Below are 19,293 nucleotides of genomic sequence, written 5' to 3'. Positions count from 1 at the left end.
GTTTGAGGGATGAGGGGGCGATCCCGAAGGGGGCAATCCCTGAGGGGCAGTTTGAGGGATGAGGGGGCGATCCCGAAGGGGGGCAATCCCTGAGGGGCAGTTTGGGGGATGAGGGGGCGATCCCGAAGGGGGCAATCCCTGAGGGGCAGTTTGAGGGATGAGGGGGCGATCCCGAAGGGGGCAATCCCTGAGGGGCAGTTTGGGGGGGATAAAGGGGCAATCCCCTGAGGAGCTGTGCGGGGGGCGAGGGGAGCAATCCCTGAGGGGCAGTTTTGGGGGGATAAGGGGGCAATCCCCTGAGGAGGCGTGCGGGGGGCGAGGGGAGCAATCCCTGAGGGGCAGTTTGGGGGGGATAAAGGGGCAATCCCCTGAGGAGGCGTGCAGGAGGCGAGGGGAGCAATCGCTGAAGGGCAGTTTTAGGGGTTAAGGGGGCCATCCTGTGAGGGGGTGTCATTCTGGGGAGGATGAGGGTGGGGGGGCTCAGAGAGCAGTTTGTGGAGGGATGAGGAATGGGGGGGGGGGGCAATTCGTGGAGGGGAGGTTGGGAGTTATGGGGCTGAAGGGGGTCGGTGCTGGGGGGTGAGGAGTGAAGGAGGTTTGGGCCATGGAGAGGGGCAGTTGGGGGGGTGGGTGAAGGGGGGCAGCCCTGGTGGGGGAGGCAGGGGGGATGTGAAGGGAGCAAGGGTCGCTCCCTTCCCACTCTCACCAACCAGCCTTTCCTCTAAAGCGGAGACCCAAGCCTCTGCCGTCCCCAAGACACCCTGCTTTGTGCCCAGCAATTCCTCAGAATAATTAGCTCGGAGTTATGGGCCGCGGCTGCTGACACCGGGCCTGGAGCACCACGTTACCAGGAGCGTTGTGGGTATTACGCTGCACAGACCAGGGAGCCGCAGCTCTCCTTGGGGACAGGCTGATCCACACCAGCCTGATCCCTCACCTGGTCATGCCCCACTGCCAGAAAGATTCTGCGAGATCTGCTTGGCAGAAAGGTGTGCTGGCCACCGGGTCCCCACCGATGGCCATCTCCTTGCCAGCCAGCGTGAGGTGGAAAATGGCGCAAGGGGGCAGGAGCAGTCTGAAAAGCGGAAGATTAATTAAGAGGCTATGCCACTGCCTTGCTGTGATCTCAGTAACTGAACCGTTAAAGTGATTTATTCTTCACAGGGTAATTACATTCCCCCTTCCTCTGTTATCCGTCCCCTGATCTGTGTTCAGCTTTTGGAGGTGCACGCACATGCATTCAGGAGCAAACGTGTGGTCCTTGATTTGACATGTTCAGCAAGGAGATGTCTTGTCTGCCCCTTCTGTTTTCTGTGCCTTTGCATTACAGTTTCTGTAATACACAAAAACATGCTATTTATATTGATTCAAAGCTTCCAGACCCTTGTATAGCTCAGGGATCTCACCGATTAACCACTATGGCCAGACGCTGCTGTGGCAAATCGCAGCGGTGTTGTTACACCACTAATTTTGATCGAGAGCTTCCGACCTGGTTTTGTATCATGTTATCAAATACCTTTTTATGCTGCCTTACGTCCTGGCAGGTTTCTGCTGCATTTTTCAAAGCTGTGTTACACTTCACGTGGCTGAGCTTGGGAACCTCCTGTAGCCACAGCTATGCTGGGGTTCAAAGCTGGCCGTCCTAATCATCCCTTCTGGCATCTGGTCTGTGCATGCAGGAATGAGCAGGAGTCTTTAGAGGAACTGTTCTTTTTCCTGTGAAATCTTTCTTCTATTAATAATAACCAAGCATTAAATACAGATGTATTCTTTCTAAAAACACTGCATCCTTTTGTCTTTCACGCCATTTGCTTAGCACATCACACATTCGCACTCCCTTGCTGGCCAAGCTGCTTCGATGCATTTCAGCGTCACACTTTCTACTCACAAACGTGGTATCTGGATGCCTGCCCAGTCCCTGCTCAGTCCTCTTTGGCTTTTGGATGCTTCATTTGGGCCATAAACATTAGAGGGAGCTAAAGACTGCTGCCTTCGCCCAACGGGGTGGCTGGATGGTTGGACACTTTTGATTACTGGCAGGGGGTGGCCTGGAGCCTTGTCCCAGGGCAGGCGGGCACTGGCTGGTTGGTCCCACAGCATCGCCAAGAGGTTTGTGCCCTGCGGGGAGGTGCATGAGTGTCCAGCCCAGCCCATGCTGGTGGGGATGGAGTTGGTGGAGGCTGAAGCCTCTCCACCATAGCATTCCCTGCCCCCAAATCCCATCAAATCCACAGCTGGCCCATCTTTGAGAAATAGTGGCCTCTCCGAGGGGTTGGTGTGCCTGCCAGGGAGGATGAGCGCTTCTCCATCACGCAGGGAGAGGATTCAATGCCCACCAGAGCAGTACAGCACCTGCGATCCCTCTGCGGTTGATGCCGATGTCCCCAGCACCACCGCCCTTCTCTGTGCCTTACTCACCGTGCCAGCCCTGCAGCGTCTCATTAGACAGATCCTGTTTATTCAGCACGTGATGACACAAACAAGGATGATTCGTATTGTGGCAGTAGCCAGAGGCTCAACTCGGGACCAATGTAAAGAAACACAGCTACAGAAATAAGAATGGATAATACAGATAGCACAGAAATCCATGCGGTACACTGTTGCCTTGGCTCTGTGGGATGGGCAAGGTGTTTGCTACAGCATCCCTGGACCAACGCAGCAGCGATCAGTAGTGTATTAGACAAAAGAAATACAGTCAAAGAATAGTGCCATATGGGAGACTTTAACATCCCCAAAATAAATCTGAGAACAAACGCTCCTAAAAATGGCACGGCGCTGTTATTTCTGGATCTGATAGCCAACAGATTTCTTCACAAATTAGGCGCTCAGCAAAAGGCAGCACTATTTTAGATGGGGTAATCGTAAGAAGATAAAAAGCCTAACCACAGCAGTAACTCTGGGTGGGGGAATCGGTGTGATTCAGTTGGTGTTAGATGAAGGCTGACCAAATATAGGTCTGGAAATAAAGGGTCTTGGTTGCACAACGGCAAGCTACAAGCAGCTGGAATTAAACCAGTGGGACTGGAGTGCTCAGAGTTCAATGGCAGAGGACACCTGACATTTCTTTGCCTTGTAAAGACCAAAAAAATACATTTGGAATATGTATTCCAAGCAAAAGCTAGGAATGTAGAGGTAGCTCTTACCTGGCTGAGCAGCTCATCTCAAAGGAGTTACATTAAGACGAACTGCAGCTCTGAGGAGGACTGCGTGGCAGAGAGACACATCTTGGGTGTTAGCCAGAGGGGGACGAAAGTGGGACTTGCCAAATCCTATACTTCAGCAACAAGCCTTTATTTAAACCTTCAACCAGGTGAGGCGAACGATGAGGCCGATGACCCACTCCAGCCATGGGCAGCAGTGCAGTCTCTGAGGGGCGCAGCTGGAGATGCTCTCCTGGGCTTTGGGAAAACCTGACTGCTCCGCTCCCGCTGACCGACCGCAGCTCCCAAGGCCCGTGCAGTTCCACCCAGAACTGAAATCCTGTGGGAAAGCCGAACCTGCATCCCGTGGCTCTCCAAAAGCCACACTTCACCATCGAAGCCCACAAACACAAGACTGACCAAGACCTTTTCCAGCCGGCAGAGGTGACAGCCGTGCCGTGCTGTGCTTGTGCCACCAAGACTTGTCCTGGTGCAGAGGGACACAGCCTGCCGCAGGGCGTTCAGGTGTAACAACTGACTGCAGGCAGGGACAGACCCACGCGCTGGGGTCTGCCAGGGTGCACATCGCTCCCCGAAACGGCTACAGAGGGAGAACCTGCACACCTACACACCAGCCACAAAATGACACCAAAATGGCACATTCTACCAAAAAAAAGAACCCAAATTGCTTTGTTTTGGTTATCTGGACAGGCGTGGTGATTCACTGCAAAATGCACAGTAGTTCTTTCCCTCTCTGGCCAACCCATAAAACATTTTAAAAGCACAAAGAGGAAATGAAACCTTTTTTTGATCCAAAAAAGCCCTTCACACTTTCCTCTCTGCATGCTCAGTGTGGTTTTGGGGCTCACTGACTATTTAGGAGACCAGTCTGGGGCTGAGGGAATGCATGTTCCTCCGTTCGGGGGGGGGTTTTGAGCAGATAGTGAATTAAAACATTGGCTAATCATCCGGATCATCTCCTGTCACCAATAAAGCCAGGCTTAGACCCAAAATACTGAAGACAATTCAGCTGCCTGCTTGCCCACCCTCCTCGGTGCCTTATGCTGAAGCCAGGCACAACCACACTGGCCACCCAAGCACCACGGCCACTCACATCCGATCATGACCTGATGGCTCAATTAAATCCTGAGAACAGGAGAACTGACACAAGCCGCCACGTCACCTGAAGCCTGAGTGACCCGCGACGTCACCCAGGCCACCCCGGCAGCTCTGCAGTGGCCCCTTCACTCTCACGGTGCCACCGGGCCAGCGTGGGTGGCATCGCCACTGCTCCTGCTGCGGGGCTTTTCTCCAATGCAAATCAACGCAGACTTATTTATAGCACCCTTATCCCAGCAGGAGAGCCTATTTTGGGCTGATGCTCAAGCACCAGAACAGCGCAGGTTATTTTAACCCAGCATTGGTTTATTTTCGGGGCTGCCCTTCTCTGCACGTGCTCTGAGATGGTTTCCAACTACCGGGTGCTTTCTGGGGGTGGTGAAGCCAGGGATGGGGGGGGTGGGGGGGAAGAAGAGGGACCGTGTGTAGAAATTTTACAGAGATTAAAACCTAAACCAGCCTCAGCAGCAAAGCTCGCTTTGACATGCCACCTGCCTGGCATCCACCCAGCATCTTGGAAGGTAGATCATCTGCAGGATGGGCCACGAGCAAAGGGCAGCAGGAGAGGAAGGGTTTCTGGAACAGATAGGTGAGCACCCAAGGACAGATGCGACAACATGCAAGAGGGGAAGGGGAGCAGGATACACAAGCAGGGGAGAAAAGGATTGCTGAGAGCTGGATGCTCATAAAATCTCCAGGGTTGCAATGCTGTGCCCCCAGGCACAGGAGGCAGCAATAGCTTTGTTCAGCAGAGGCAGGAACAGCGCAGTGGGATGAGACTCGCTCCTTCTCATCCTCTGCATCCAGAGGACCTCAGCTCTGGTCCCACCACAGGCCATCCCAGAGCAGCCTGCGAGGGGAGACTCCTGGGGCTGCCCTGTCCAGATCCAGAAGCTGCAGGAAGCAGCCGCACCATTTATCAAACAGCAAGCATGGATTTCTCATCAGCGAGCCGCTGTGGGGCTTTCTCTGCTCAGAGCCGTCCTTGCCAGTGTGCAGAGCCGGGAGCAGCAGCTCCTGATGTGCGGCAAAGCTTGCAGCCCCATCCTCAAAACCGAGGGTGCTACGTGTGGGGGTCTGCCAGGACAGCAGTTCCCACCAGCCATGGCAATGACATCCAGAGGGCTCACAGCTCCATCTCCCAGCATGGCAGCAGGACTGGAAAACTTACTTATAACAGGTCAGAAAATACCTTAAAATGCATTAAAAAAAAAAAAAATTCAGCAAGGTCTTCCCTGCCCATGGAAGAAAGCACAGCAGGGCTTCTGCAGCACTTTTCTCCCACATCCTGATCACCAGCCTCCAGTCCCTGCCGCTGCCCATATCCCCAGCATCCCACCACTCACTTTCCTCTTGCCTCTGTTTCCCCCTCCACCACCTGACAGGTAAGGGGAATGGAAAATGGGCCAGGGTTGTCTCCGAGAGGTGGTAGTAGGGCAGCTGGCAAAGAGCACAGTGCTGCACCGTGACCCTCCAACCCATTTGGGGATTCAGCAGATCACACCCCTCCGTTGGGAAAAGTGAGTCAGGACCTGAGCTGCTGCCAGCCCGTATTCCTGGCATCCCGACTCAGCACCCTGCAGCTCCAGCCCTGCCTGGCTGTAGTCCCAGCCCCCTTGGGACCAGCAGCGGACTAGGAAGGACAACGGTGGGAAGACCCCTTGACTGGAGTGCAGGGGGCTCGCTCCCCCCACCCCACGCTTGCCCAGTGCCCTCAGCAGCCACCAACAGCCCCGTGCTGCCCAGCCTGCCCGCAGCCACATACTGACCACGTAGGTCTCAATGCATTTTTATTAAATTCTTACAAAACAGAATACAAAATTCTGGCATCAACAATTGTTATAAAGGAAAACTTCAATTCAGCTGTATCAGTTCACCTGGTACATACAGTAAAGTGCTTGTTTTTGTGGGGTTTTTTCCTTTTTTTTTTTTTTTTTGTTTTCATTTTTATTTTCCAGCCAGCCCCCGAGTGGAGGCTGCCATTGTACAAACCAACAGTGCGTTAACATGACTCTTGTCAAACCAGCTTTGGCAGTCTTCATCAATTGTAAAGTGGAGAAAGTTTCTCCTGTTTTGATAAAAAAAGTTAGCTTCACAGTAAACGTTTCTAACCAGTTCTAAGTCGAGTTAGTTGGCTGAAGGAAGGGCAGGGGGGAAGGAGAGGAAGCCAAAACACTTAAAATTTCCAGCTTAAAAGAAAAAAAAAAATCTTTTTGAAGTTGGTTTCCAAGACAGATGCTCTATGGGGGGGAAAGGCTTTGAAAGAGGAAGAGGAGGAAGAAGGGCATTGGCAAGAGGGGTTAGCTGGTGCTGGACTGTGGGTCGGGAAGCATCTGTCTGGAAACCACCTCGGGAGAGGCACCGGCAGCAGGGAGGGGATGTCCGGCCCCGGCACGAGCATCTCCCCAGCCAGCCTGGTGCAGTGCCAAGTCCTGCACTGCTGAGGCACCCATGGGTCCCCAACACCGCTGCGAGTCAGGTCGAGAGGTGTTTTAGAGTCGATCCCTCAGCTCTAGAGGCATTTAAGGATCCTCTATAACGCACAGACCCTGCCACGCACGCCGCACACCAGAGCTGCTGGGAGCTTACCATCCCGGCGGCACGGGATTCCCCCACCGAGTGCTACGTCAGGAACGCCGGGTCCACGATAAAACCAAACCCCCGAGCCGAAACATGAAGCCAAGCCTGGGCCAAGCAACCAGCAAAGAAGTCAGATGCTCCCCGGCACGTCCATCCCCTCGATGCAAACACCCACAGCATCCGCCAGCTGCAGGCATCCCCGGCCGAGGATACCCACGTATCAGAAAAGTGCCCACAGGGACGAGCTCCCCGCACAGCACGGGTCACCCAGGCCACGCGCCAGCCTTCAGAAGAGTATGTGTGTATATCTATATATATATACATACATACATATATATATATGAGATGGGTCTTACATGTGGGAAGAGGGGGAAACTTGATGTTTGCCAACAAAAGCATGGGGGACAAAAAAAGAAAATTTTTTCAGAGACATCCCCCCGCCATCCCCTTCCCACGATTATTTTTTGTTTGTTTTTTTTAAAAAAGGCTGCGGCGTGCAGCATTAACAATAGCTTTCACAATACCAGCTCAAGGCATCGCGTACTGTACATCATTCAAGTATTTCTTAATATAAGACAACAAGGAATTATCTACAACTGATAAAACAAAATAAGCTATAAAAAGTAACAATGTACAATCAAGATGGATTTTTTTTTCCTTTAAAGGAGGCCTCTCCAGGGTGTCCCAGTGCCTGCATGGGGGGGGGGGGGTGTCTCCCCTGGCCACCGCCTCGCTGCTCCCCACCCCGCACAGTGGGACCAAGAGCACCCGGGGGAGAGGGCAGATCGCAAGTGCAAGGCAGGGTTTGTTTTTTTTAGGCAGGGGGGCGGGGAGCCCCCCTCCCCAACCCACTGATGCCGCTCGGCAGAAGGGCCTGGAAGGGTGAGAAAAGACGGTCCCTGCCCCAAACTCCATCAACACCCGAGATCATCATCTCCCAAGATAACTCACACACACCTCCCTGAAACAAAAAACAACATATATTGCATAGTATTGCTGTCAGCAGTCTTAAAATAAAAAGGAGAACTTTTTTTTTTTCCGAGATAGTGACTGTCTTCAGCTGAAGACCCAGGGAATTCTCTTCCCCAGCTCAAAGCAAGCTCCCAAAGCCTTCACCTGTGCACACGATGGGCCAAGGCTGCTTTTTCAAAATATAAAGCTCAAAGCATCGAATTGGAAGGGAAAGAAGATTGCTAATGAAGGAGGCACGCTCCCTCCCCGTGGGACATGGGCAAGGCAGCGGGTGCAGCTCGGTGGCACGACCCGCGGCCATGCCCGCGGTGGGGAGCAGGTTTTCTGCTCTGGCTCGGTGCAGGGGGTGTTTGGAGGAGCTGGAGACCAGCCCGACTCCCAGGCACGGGCACCGCTCGCTCGCGTGGACGGATCCAGCCCCGCGCGGCAAAAACCAGCCAAGGGCCTCATCCCGATTCAGCATCCCAAGTCCTTCCCCCGCGTGCATCCCCTCCCTTCCCCAAAGCAAGCTCCGAGGAGAGGGCAGCGCCACGCATGCAGATGCACGAACACACACGAACGTGGACGCACACGCGTGAACACGCACGCCCAGCTCTCCCCAGCCACCCGTCAGACCCCGCGCTGCCCAAGGCGCTGCTGTCCTGACCCCAAACCCTCCAGCCCCACATCCCGAGCCCTCCCCAGGCTTCTCCCCAGCACCGTGGCCCTTGGGTGCTGCCACTAGCCCGGTCGCTCACCCGCCGGCATCCCCGGGGCACTCAGCACCCTGCACACCCCCAGACCCTCCTGCCACAGCAGCCTCGGGACCAGCCCGAAGCCACGCCAGGTCGCACCACCCTGCAGCGGGTCCCAACGCTCTTTAAGGGGTTGGGGGGTCCTTTGCTTTCCAGAGAGCACCCTGCTATTCCCAGAGGGGTATTTTGTTGTTGCTCCAGCTGTCCTGGAGACCTCAGCCCCTCTTGCACCTCCATGAGGGGACAACCGCTGGCGAGCAGCCCCTCCGAAAATGGGTGCGACACCCGACCGGCACAAGAACGTGGCCCCAGACGCCTGTGTATCCCCCCCCGGCTCTGACCTTACCCCCAGGGAGCCACCAGCCAGAACGCAGGAGGAAAGGAAGACATTTCTCCATGCCCTGTAGAGAAGCACAGCTAGCAGTTTAAAACCAACAATAATTAAAAAAAAAAAAAAAAGAAAGAAAAAAAAAGAAAAACGGGGGTGAATAGCTTATTCTGGAAGCAGGCTGCGGAGGAAAGAGGGTGGCTCGGTGGGACGGGGCACGGCTCCCTTGCTGGCACCATCTCTCCCCAGCCCGAGCGGTTCCCTGCACAATGCCCACCGCGTCCCCCCCAAAGCACAGCCAGGGACGCCCCCGAGCACGGGACGGAGGGGCTCCCCGCACCCGGGAGGTGACTCCCGGACCCCCGGGAGGGGGTTTTTTGTGGGATCTACCCCAACATCGGAGAAAGACCTGCAGCTCCGAGGGGAGGGACGAGGTTAAAACGCAACTCCCGTTGTTGAAAACGCGACCGAGGGTCTTTTGTTCACAGTATGAAATGAGCTGAAATCGTCAAAGCAGCCGCGGATACAAAGAGTCCTTTGGTGTCGGGGAGGGAGGAAAAACATGTCAGAGGAGAAACCAAGAGTCGGGAAACAAAAGTCCGTGTGTCTGTCAGATGTCCTTGAGTGTGCCCTGGGTGAAGCAACCTCACGCTTGATTTAATACCTTAAAAAAAAAAAAAAGATCTTAAACAAACCCTCCCACCCCCAGACCTACAAGATCAGCAAAACCTTGGAAACCAGCCACAGGGACGAGTCCTGATCTTGTCACTAGCCAGAAACAGTGGGGTTTTTGGGGGGTGGAGGGGTTGGAGGGGGGAAGAAAGAAAGAAAGAGGAGGAGGACATGGGGTACAGCAGGTCCGAGGGGCACAGCTCAGGCTTGGTCGGCCACCAGGACCAGCGGGGCCACCAGGTGCTGCCCGGGGGCCACCGCCTTGGCCAGGCTGCTCTTCTGCCGCCGCTTGGCCAGCTTGGACTCGGAGGGGGGGGAGAGCTGCATGGCCCGTGAGGTAGCTTTGATGATGATGGGTCGTGCTTCCTCCTCCGCCTCCTCCTCCTCGTCCTCGTCGCGCCGTGTCAGCTGGCGGTTGACGGCGATGGCCTCGGCGGCAAAGGAGGTGAGCTCTTTGGCACTGCTGTTCCTGCGGGGGAGGCAAGGGCTTAGGGTGGGATGTGGGGAGGCTGGAGGGAGGTTGGGGTCAAATATCAGTGTCCCCCCCCGTGTGCATGCCACGCCGGACCGGTCATGCACCAAAAACGTGGCTCGAACCCAAATCACATGCTGCAACCGCTGCCCAAACAGCGAGAGCTGTGGCAGAGCCCCCAAAAAGCAGCAAAAGGAGAGAGAAGCCAGGATTTGGGGGGCTAGGATATGCCCCCCCACACACCCCACCATCCCAGGGCCACCCGCGCTCACCTCTGCAGGATGATGGGGGTCGGCAGGGTGTTATCCGGGGCGCACTGCAACGAAACGCAGTCAGTCAGAGCCGGGTTTCCCCCACCCTGGCTTTTGGGAGCAGGGGTTTGGGGGGGGGGGGGGAACAGGGGACAGCAGCACTCACCCCCTGCACCCAGGGGTGCTCCAGGACCTGGGCCGCACTGAGCCGCTTCTTGGCATCTCTCACCAGCAGCTTGGAAATGAGGTCTTTGGCTCCGAAGGAGATGTGCGCCCAGTCCTTGTCGGGAAACTCGTACTTCCCCTCCTGGATGCTCTCGAAGAGCATGTTCTGGGGTGGGGAGAGGGGGGGGAAAGAAATAAAAGGGGTTGAGCCAGGAGCGGTGCTGCCAAACCGGCGGCGGGTTTCGGCAACGCCGGGGGTCCCCCGCGCACCTGGCAGGTGTGGCACGCCTCGCCCCGGTCCCAGCCGCAGTCGGAGCCGCAGTGACCCACGAAGGGGGGGTACCCGCTCAGCATGATGTACAGGATGACGCCCAGGCTCCACAGGTCGCAGCGCTTGTCGTAGATGGATGCCTCCTCGTTGAAGGCTTCCACCACCTCCGGGGCCATGTACTCAGCGGAGCCGCACTGTGGGGAGAGGCGGGGGTGAGCCCCGGTACGGGGTCCCCAAAAGGATGGGGGAGCGATGGGGGGGGCAGATGCTGATGGGGCAGAGCCATGCTGGCCGGTTGGACTGGAGGAGGCAGGGGGGTCCTGCCAGAACTATGGGGCTGTACCCCCTGAAATGAGGGTGCAGACCCTGCTGCTGCCCGGGTTTGCTCCTGGCAGGACAGATCACTCCTGCTCGGTTTCCCACCACCCCCTGCCACGCAGGGGATGCCGCAAACCTGCCTCTCTGGGGCTTGCCGCCCCATTAAAAAAAAAAAAAAAAAATCCTAACGGGGTGTAACCCCCTCCCAGGTACCCCCACGGGGCAGCACCGGACCCACACCCCACAGCACCGCCGCCACCCGACCAGCTCAACGGGGCAGCGTCCGTCCCATCGCCCGGGAGCGGCCGCAAAACACCGCGGGCAGGCGGCGGGGACGAGCCTGCTTTGCCTGTTCCCCTGCCTGACGCAGGCAGGGCCCGCCGGAGCTGGCAGAGGTCCGGGAGCAGAGGCGGGATACGGTGCCAGAGGAGTTAAAAGCGATTGCGAGGAGAGGCAAGAGCCAGCGGCTGGTCCTCGATGGCTGCCGGGGCTCTGGGGCTTTCCAGCGCACGTGACCCGCAACCCACACGGGCCTCGTGACCAGAGCAGAAAAAAAGCTGCAGCCAGCAGATAATCACCCCGTAACGAGAGGCCTCCTCCTAATGAGAGGCCTCACCAGCCCCAGCAGCTGATGCCACCGCAGGAAAAAAAAAAAAAAAAAAAAACAAAACGAAAAACAAAACAACCCCAAAAAACCCCAACCACCCTGCAGCAGGGCGGCCGCCCCCCCCTCTGCTCCCATTGCTGAGAACGGGGAAACTTGGGACACGTCAGAAATTCAGCCCCTGCCCCAGAAGGGTAAATGGGGAGGAAGGAGGGGGGCCGGGGGTGTTTTGGCCCCCACCTCTGTTGTTGTTGCACCCCGCATCGGTCAGGCTCTGCCCTTGCCGGCACGTGAGCACCCCAAAAACACTGGGGTGCAGGGCAACACCCTGAACGGGGGGGGGGTCTGCTGCTGTCGATAAGAGAAGCAGGGCTTTCTGGGGGGGGGGGGGGTAGCAGGCTTAGCACCCCCCCCAAAGGGTGGAACAGCTCCGAGCACCACGGGGTTCACCCTGGAAGCTTTAGGGGTGTCCACCCTACGGGGTCTGCATCACATACAAGCACCATCCCGTAACTTGGGGGGGGGGGGGAGGGGGCAGCCCCCTCTCACCCACAACCCGGGGAATCACAGCAGCCCCCCCCCAGCCCCTCGCCTGACCCACTTCTCCCAGTGAGCACCAGCCTCCCCCCCCGCAGCCGCCTCCACCAGGGTTGGCTGTTGCTAAGGCTCACGGCAGCCCGGGCTGTGTGCCAACCTCGTGTGTGTCCCCCCCCCTCGTCCCTGTCCCCCCCCCACGTTATGTAACCACATCTCGCCTGCTGCCGCGGGCTTGGGGGGGGGGGACACACAGGCAGCATCAGCGACGGGAGCGACGAGCAGGGGGGTGTCCCCACGCAGTGTTCCGTATCCCCCCCACCCAAAGTCTATGGGGCAGCTGGGGGGGGGGGGCCCCAGGGACAGTTCCCCCCCCCCCCCCAGCCCTGGGGCTCGCATGCTTACCGGGGTGAGCAGCTCCGGGGTGGAGATGGGGGAGCAATCGCCGTTGAGTTTGATGCCGCTTCCCAGGTCAAAGTCACAGATTTTCACTGGGGAGACCTGGGGGGGGGGAAGAAGTGGTCGGTGACCCCCCCGGCAACCCCCCCAGGGGACCACAGCCTTGCTTTTGTGCCCCAGCTGCTTGTTAACGCCTGGTTTGTGTCCCACTTCGTAACACCCCATGTGCTATGGCAGCAGCATCCCCCATGGGGACCTGCCCCCCCCCCCCCCCCGGGCAGCACCCCCCTGCGCCCACCACCCCAGCTGCTCCCCCCTCACCTGGTCCGGGCTCTCACACAGAATATTTTCTGGTTTTAGATCCCTGTGTGCGATTCCTGGGCGGGGGGAGAGAAGAGATGATGAGGGCAAAAATTCTGCCCCCCCCATAAGTCCTCCCTGGTGAAAGGCCTGGGGGTGGCACAAGGACCCCTCCCTCCCCACCCCAAATCACCGCCTGCGTCGTGGCAAAGGGCAAAAAATTGCTGCTGGCCCCGAGCCCCGGCCGAACCGGAGGAACAGGCTTCGCACCACAAAAAGCCTCGTGATGCAGCTGAGCCTGACCCTGCGTGCCCCGGGCGGGGGGTCTGACACTGTCGTGTCCCCCCCCACCCCTGGGCAGAAGGATGCGGGGAGGCAGCATCTCCCCCCCCCCCCCCGGGGGAGGGCACGGCATCCCAGCTCACCTTTGTTGTGCAAAAAGTGCAGGGCGCTGGCGATATCCTGCACCACCACGCTGGCCTCCAGCTCGTTGAAGTGACGTCTCCGATGGATGTGGGTCAGGATGGAGCCTGCAGCCGGGTGACAGCAGAGCGGGGGTTCGTGGGGCTGGGGGGGGGGTCCTGCTACCCCGGCTTCCCCCTCCCCGGCACCGCACTCACCTCCTCGCATCTTCTCAAACACCAGGTAAAACCTCTCCTCCTCCTCAAAGAACTCGATCAGCTCCAGGACATTCCTGCAGGGACAGCAGCAACAGCTCAGCATCCCCCCCGTCAAAAAAAAAAAAAAACCCAACCCTTTTGGGGTCCCACCTCCCCACAGCCCCCCCGCACCCCCAACCGGCACGGGAACCTGCGTGGGGAGGGGGATGCGAGACAGGAAAATTGGGTTTCCAGTGATTGAAACCACACGGCCGGGGCCCCCTGGCCACATTCCAGGGGGGGAGAGGGACTTTCTCGGCGCCCAGCTCCGCTCCCTAATTGCTCGCAGACCCTCCTGGCTCGCTCGCCCCTCTCCAGAAACAGCCCCGCTCAGCAGCTTTCCGCGGCAGGACGGCAAACGCCGCGGCAGCGGCTCGGCTCGCCCCTCGGCATCGCTCCAACTTGGCCACTGCGGCCCCCGTTGTCATGGCAAACCGCTTAACATCGCCTTGAGATGATTTTGCACCGGCCGGCGAGGCCGCGGGGAGGGAGCGCAGCGTGCGAGGGTGGCCTGGCTGCAACCCATGGGTGTCACGAGCATCAGCCCGGTCTCAGCCTACTCCCCGTGGCCATGGGGGGGGGGCGGACGGTGGCTGCCCCACGGTACCTGTGTCCCTGGCACTGATACAGCATCTCCACCTCGCGGAAGACCCTGCTGCGGATGTGTCCCAGGCGCTTCTCTATGATCTGAAATGAAAAATGGGGGACACTCAGGGAGAGGCACCGCTGCCGGGGAGGAGCTGGGGCCGGCAACCACCGCACCCCACCCAGCCGGCACTGGGGACCCCCGGGGGGCCGGGTGGAGCAAAGCAGTGGGGTGCCCGAAGGGGTTAAGGCAGCAGAACAGGCTGTTCCCGGCGGCGGTGCCAAGCCGCTCCTTCCCGGGGCCACTGCCAAGGCGAGGTCCATGTGACACTGCCGAACCCCGGCGCAGCCGCCCCGGTGGCAGAGAAGGGCCCTTCGCCCCAGCGGGCGCTGGCACGGCGGGCACCACTGGGGTGGGCAGGGGGTCCCCACCCACAGCCTGGCGGGGGGAGAGCTGGGTGCTCCCACTGGCCCCAGCCCTTCAGGGTACACAGAGCACCTGACTGCCATACAGCCCTCCCCGCTGCCTCAGTTTCCCCACTGGGGCACCCAAAGGCCCCCGTGGGGCAACGGGAGAAGCCCAGTTCCCCTTGCATTTGGCTGCATTTTGACACAGGGCTCATCCCAGCCCCCTCGTGCCATGGCTGAAAGCCTGCGGGGCGCGGGGCCACGGGACCACCATCCCCAACCCCAAAAGCAGCTGGCTCACCCCAAACCCCTCCAGCACCCACGTGCTCACAGGGGCACGGAGACCTCCTCTGGGCAAGCGAGAGCCGGCCACCCTGCCGGCACCACATGCCCCTGCTTGCCCCAAGTCCCCAGACGCGTTGCAAGCGTTAATTTAATCTCCCGTCTGCCCTAATTTACAGGGAGAGGAGCGTGGCTAAGGGGGTTGACCAAGGTCCCGGAGCTGGGCAGTGGCAGAGGATGGTGTGCCACCTGCACGGCCCGGCCACGCTCCTGCCCCTCTCCTTCCCCTCCGGCCCACGAAACTGTCGTCCTGTGCCAGCACCAGATGGTCACAGGATCCGGGAGAGCCCGAGATGGGGAGGGCAGAAAGGGAAACTGAGGCAGAGGGTGGGAGGGAGCCTGGTCCGCAGCCCCAAGCGGCAGAGCTTTACCTTCACCGCGTATTCCTTGTTGGTGATGAGGTTAACGCAGGACTGGACTCTGGCATGGGCCCCTTCTCCCAGCACCTCCTCCTGCAGCTGGTAAACATCTGGCAGGGAAGAGGTCGCCTGAGCTGCCGGCACCACCGCAGCATGGGACACACCACTGTTGTCCCTTGTCCCTGGGCTGTCCCCAAGCCCGGAGATGCCAGGAAGCCCCCAGCCCTGCTGCAGGCCAGGGGGGGACCCCGGGGTCCCCGGGCAGCCCCGCTCACCTTCGAACCTGCCGGAGAAGCTGTCGGTGGCTCTGCAGCGCTTCTTCTTCTTGTTCCTTTTCTTGGCGTCAGGGATATCGATGGGTTGACTTGAAGGCATGTCTGTGCCAGAGCAAAGCCACCGGCGTGAGTCACCCCCATCCACCCAATGCTCCCCCAGCATCGCCGCCCTTGGGGCAGCTCCCCAAAGCCTTCAGGGAAACATAAAGGGCCAACATTCCGGGGTCCGGGATGGGAGAAGCCCCCCCCCCAGGGACACAGCCCCACGGGAGGGCACCCACAGCTCACCGGGACGGGGCGGGCACTCGAAGTTGAAGACGGGCTCCAGGTGGTTGGACTGGTCAAACTCCAGGTCAAAGGGGTTTTGTCCCTGCGGGGGCCAAGAACAGGAATGAGATGGCAGCCGCCGGATCAGCCGCTACCAGCCGCCTGCGCCAAGCCCACTACGGCCACAGAGCCCGGCACGCTCCTGGTCTTGGCATACACTCGGCTCACCCGCCCCGTCGGTGCAGGACACCGGCTCACGGTGCTGCTGCTGGAGGGAGACGGCGGAGCCCCAGGCAGAGCCAGAGGAGGAGGAGGAGGAAGGCTTTGACCACATCTCCTGATGGGGACGGCACTGCAGGGTCATGCCTCCACGCCAGCAGCCCCAGGCCAGCGCGCGGGGGATGATGAGAGGGATCGGGGCCGCCCGCACCAACCCAACCCCAGGTCTCCACCCAGACCTGAACTACAGTGAAGGGGGGAGGAAGAAAAGCCAGGACGGGCTCCAGAGCCACCACGCCGCATCCTCGCGGCTTCCAGCAAGGTCAAGAGCCCGCTCAGCCCCGCTCCGGTCAACGTCCTGCCTGCCGGGCTGCGAGACACCTGTGACCTGGCAGGATCAGGCCCCACTCGAAACCCTCCCTGCGCCCCGGAGCGGCGAAGGGCACGGGAACCACTGCCTCCCCCACCCCAAACCCCAGTGGCTCTGGTCCCAGCACCCCAAAGGGGACATGGGGACCCTCTGCCCCCCCTGAGCCACCCCACAGCAGGAAGGGGAGCACCGGGGGCACCCAGCCGGGGAGGCGAAAGGGCCCCATCCTCCGCAGGGTTACGAAATCTGTTTGGGTGGAGGTGGCAGCTCCCGGCGGCGTTCCCAAACCCGCCCCGGTGCCCCGGTGCCCGGGCCGGCTGCCAGCCCCAGTGCGTCGCAGGAACAGCAAACCCCGGCCACCGCTGCCAGAAACAGCCAGAAAGCGCCTGTTTGCTGACAGGGTGGCTCTCGGGGCAGGGGGGGGGACGGACACGGACCGGGGAGGTCCCCACCGTGGTGTGCTGGGGGAGGGGGGGGGGGTCACACCAGAAGCACCCCCCCACCAAGCACCACTCCAGATCTCTGGGGCCAAAACTCTCCTGCCCAGCGTTTTGCCAGCTTCCTCCCCACAAAAAAAAAAATAAAAAAAAAAAATAATATAAGCTGAATTTCCAGAATGCAGCATTGCCCTTCAGCTGCCAAACCCCCCCACCCAGCCCTGGCCAAAGGCCCCTACGTCAAAGCATCTGCGCCCCCCCCCCCCCCCAGGGATGAGCAGCTCTGGCCCAAGTCCCTGCACCGTGGGCAGGATGAGGCCTCCCGGGGAGGTACGGGGGGGGCACACGGGGGGCACTGGGCCCTGCCAGCTGCCGCAGCACCGACACACAAAAGGTTTGGGGGATGGGAGGCGCGGGGCGGACGCTGCGCACCGATTCCATCAGCACATCCGAGATGTCCCGTGTGTCCCCCCCCCCCCGGTCCCCAGCCACTCGGGGGGGGGGTGGTGGGGAGGGAGCCAAACCCCAGCCAAAAGCCTTAAAAGCAGGATTAGGTGTCAGCTAAAATAAGCCGGGCAGGTTTCGGGTGAGCTCCCAGCATCCCTCGGAGCGCCAGGAGCCAAACTAAACAAAGATCCCACGAAGCTGCTCGGCCGCACAGCCGGGACAAGAAGGAGCATTGAGGGGAGCGGGACCCGGCAGGATTTGGCCCCCTCCCTCACAACCCCGAGCGTGACAGCACCCGGGACGGACGTGACGGTGCCCTGACCACCCCGGGGTGCAGCCGCAGCCCTGGGCCGGTGGGTGCTGCGCTGCCAGGATCTGGCCCTCGCACAAGAGGTTTTGCACAACAGGTCCCGTGTCAGGCTGGGCCTGGGGAGCCCTTGCAGCCCCCCCCCGCTGTGGTCCAGCACCCTGCTTGCAGATTAAGGGAGAATGGGTACAGCTGGGGGGGGGGGGAGAGTGCAGCCCACCCCCCCAACCCCACGGGTGACCCCGTGGGAGCTGCAGCAGAGCGAGCAAAGCCTTGCTGCAGCATCCCAGCACCCATCTGGGGGGGGCGGGGGGGGGCATGTCTGCAGACCCGACCCCCGGCAGCACCCCAACCCCCCCGGGGTGGGGGGACAGGGGGGTCCCGCTGCTCGGTTTGGGTGACAGCGTCCACGGCGCTTCCCTCCTTATCGGGGGGGGGGGGGGGGGGGGGGCAGGCAAGAGGCGGCTCATCCCTGTGTGTTCTCCCCCCCAGGCAGGGGATGCGGCGCAGAGCGCTGCAGAACGCAGGATCAGGCCGCCGCGGGTCCGCCCCCCCAGCTCCGGATTCTCCCCCCCCCCCCGGCAGGGGAGCAGCCCCTTACCTTGAAGGAGCGGTGGAAACCCGGGATCTCTGATTTCTTCTGCACCATCTTGCTGCGGGGGGGGGCGGCGGGGGGCGGCGTTGCTGGGAGAAATGAGGAAGGGGGGAGGACGGAAAAAAAAAAACAAAAAACAAACAAAAAAAAACAAAAACAAAAAAAAAACCAAACAAACGGAGCGGGGGGGGGAGGGAAGGGGAGGGAGGCGGAGGGACGGGCAGAGCCGGAGGGGAGTCCGGGGGGTGGCCGAGACCTGCGGGGAGAGGGGGGGGGGGGTGTCAGACGGCTGCGGCTCCGCATAGAAACCCCCCCCCCCCCCCCGGGACCCCCCCCCACCCACCGGCGCGGCCCCGCAGAGCCGCCGCTGCTGGTGGTACCGCAGCCCGCACCGCCGCCCGCTCCGCTCCGCTCCGCGCCGCCGCCGGGAGGGGACGCGCCGCCGCCGCCCCCGCCGCCTTTATAGCCACGGCCCCGGCCCGCCCCGCACCGCCCCGCACCGCCCCCGCCGTGCGCCGCCGCCCCGGGCACCCCCCCCTCCACCCCCCCCCCACGGCGCTGCGTCTCCCGGGACGGGGACATTCCCCCCCCCCCCGGCACCCCACCGTGCTGCACCGGGGACACAAACACACCCCCCCCCGGGGATACACACCCCCCCCGGGGTACCCACCGGGGACACAAGCACCCCCCCCCGCCCCGGGAACACACACCCCCACCGGGGACACACCCCCACCGGGGACACAAACACACCCCCCCCGGGGTACCCACCGGGGACACAAGCACCCTCCCCCGGCACCCCCAGTGCTGCTCCCGGGACCCAGACACCCCCCCGGGCACCCACTGGGGACAGAAACACACCCCCCCCGGGGACACACCCCCCCACCGGGGACACAAACACCCTCCCCGGGCACCCCCCCCGTGCTGCACCGGGGACACGTACAACCCCCCGGACAGCCACTGGGGATACAAGGACCCCCCCGGGCACCCACCGGGGACACAAGGACCCCCCCCAGGCACCCACTGGGGACACAGTCACCCGCCCCCCCCCCGGACACCCCCCCTTGCTGCTCCCGGGACCCGGACACCCCCCCATGCCCGGGCACTGTCCTGTGCTGCAGTGGGGGATGGGGACACCCCCCTGGGGGTCTCCCTGCACCCCCCCAC

General features: G+C 60.7%; 1 protein-coding gene and 1 long non-coding RNA gene across 3 annotated transcripts; both read right to left on the bottom strand.

The window, feature by feature from the left end:
• Positions 1 to 663: 663 nt before the first annotated feature.
• LOC142035752 (uncharacterized) lies at positions 664 to 3,515 on the bottom strand. The gene is made up of 3 exons (XR_012651943.1): positions 3,144 to 3,515; positions 1,517 to 2,545; positions 664 to 1,333 (listed from the first exon to the last, which is right to left on the bottom strand). It is a non-coding gene; the product is annotated as an uncharacterized LOC142035752 (long non-coding RNA).
• Positions 3,516 to 6,032: 2,517 nt separating this feature from the next.
• On the bottom strand, positions 6,033 to 18,551 carry MKNK2 (MAPK interacting serine/threonine kinase 2). Of its 2 annotated transcripts, none has more exons than XM_075038162.1 (14): positions 18,473 to 18,551; positions 18,136 to 18,385; positions 15,776 to 15,857; positions 15,488 to 15,589; positions 15,225 to 15,322; positions 14,126 to 14,205; positions 13,480 to 13,553; positions 13,285 to 13,389; positions 12,881 to 12,936; positions 12,566 to 12,661; positions 10,704 to 10,898; positions 10,435 to 10,599; positions 10,290 to 10,333; positions 6,033 to 10,014 (listed from the first exon to the last, which is right to left on the bottom strand). In XM_075038162.1, the coding sequence occupies exons 2-14, from the start codon at positions 18,181 to 18,183 to the stop codon at positions 9,747 to 9,749; spliced, it is 1,413 nt and encodes a 470-aa protein (XP_074894263.1). In that variant the 5' UTR covers positions 18,184 to 18,385; positions 18,473 to 18,551; the 3' UTR covers positions 6,033 to 9,746. The 2 variants fall into 2 exon arrangements, with proteins under 2 accessions (XP_074894263.1, XP_074894265.1); XM_075038164.1 differs by having other exon boundaries at positions 6,033 to 9,537.
• Positions 18,552 to 19,293: the final 742 nt, after the last annotated feature.

The sequence above is a fragment of the Buteo buteo genome, chromosome 10 (assembly GCF_964188355.1).
Source record: "Buteo buteo chromosome 10, bButBut1.hap1.1, whole genome shotgun sequence".
NCBI classification, from domain to species: Eukaryota; Metazoa; Chordata; class Aves; order Accipitriformes; family Accipitridae; genus Buteo; species Buteo buteo.
This window is presented reverse-complemented; position numbering and strand designations above follow the sequence as displayed.

Coding starts and splice junctions, on each gene's coding strand:
- MKNK2 (XM_075038162.1), bottom strand. CDS start 18,183: ATGGTGCAGAAGAAATCAGAGATCCCGGGTTTCCACCGCTCCTTCAAG. Junction 15,590..15,775: donor CGAGTGCCCGCCCCGTCCCG/GTGAGCTGTGGG, acceptor GCTCTGGCACAG/ACATGCCTTCAAGTCAACCC. Junction 10,899..12,565: donor CCCCGGAGCTGCTCACCCCG/GTAAGCATGCGA, acceptor CTCTCCCCACAG/TGCGGCTCCGCTGAGTACAT.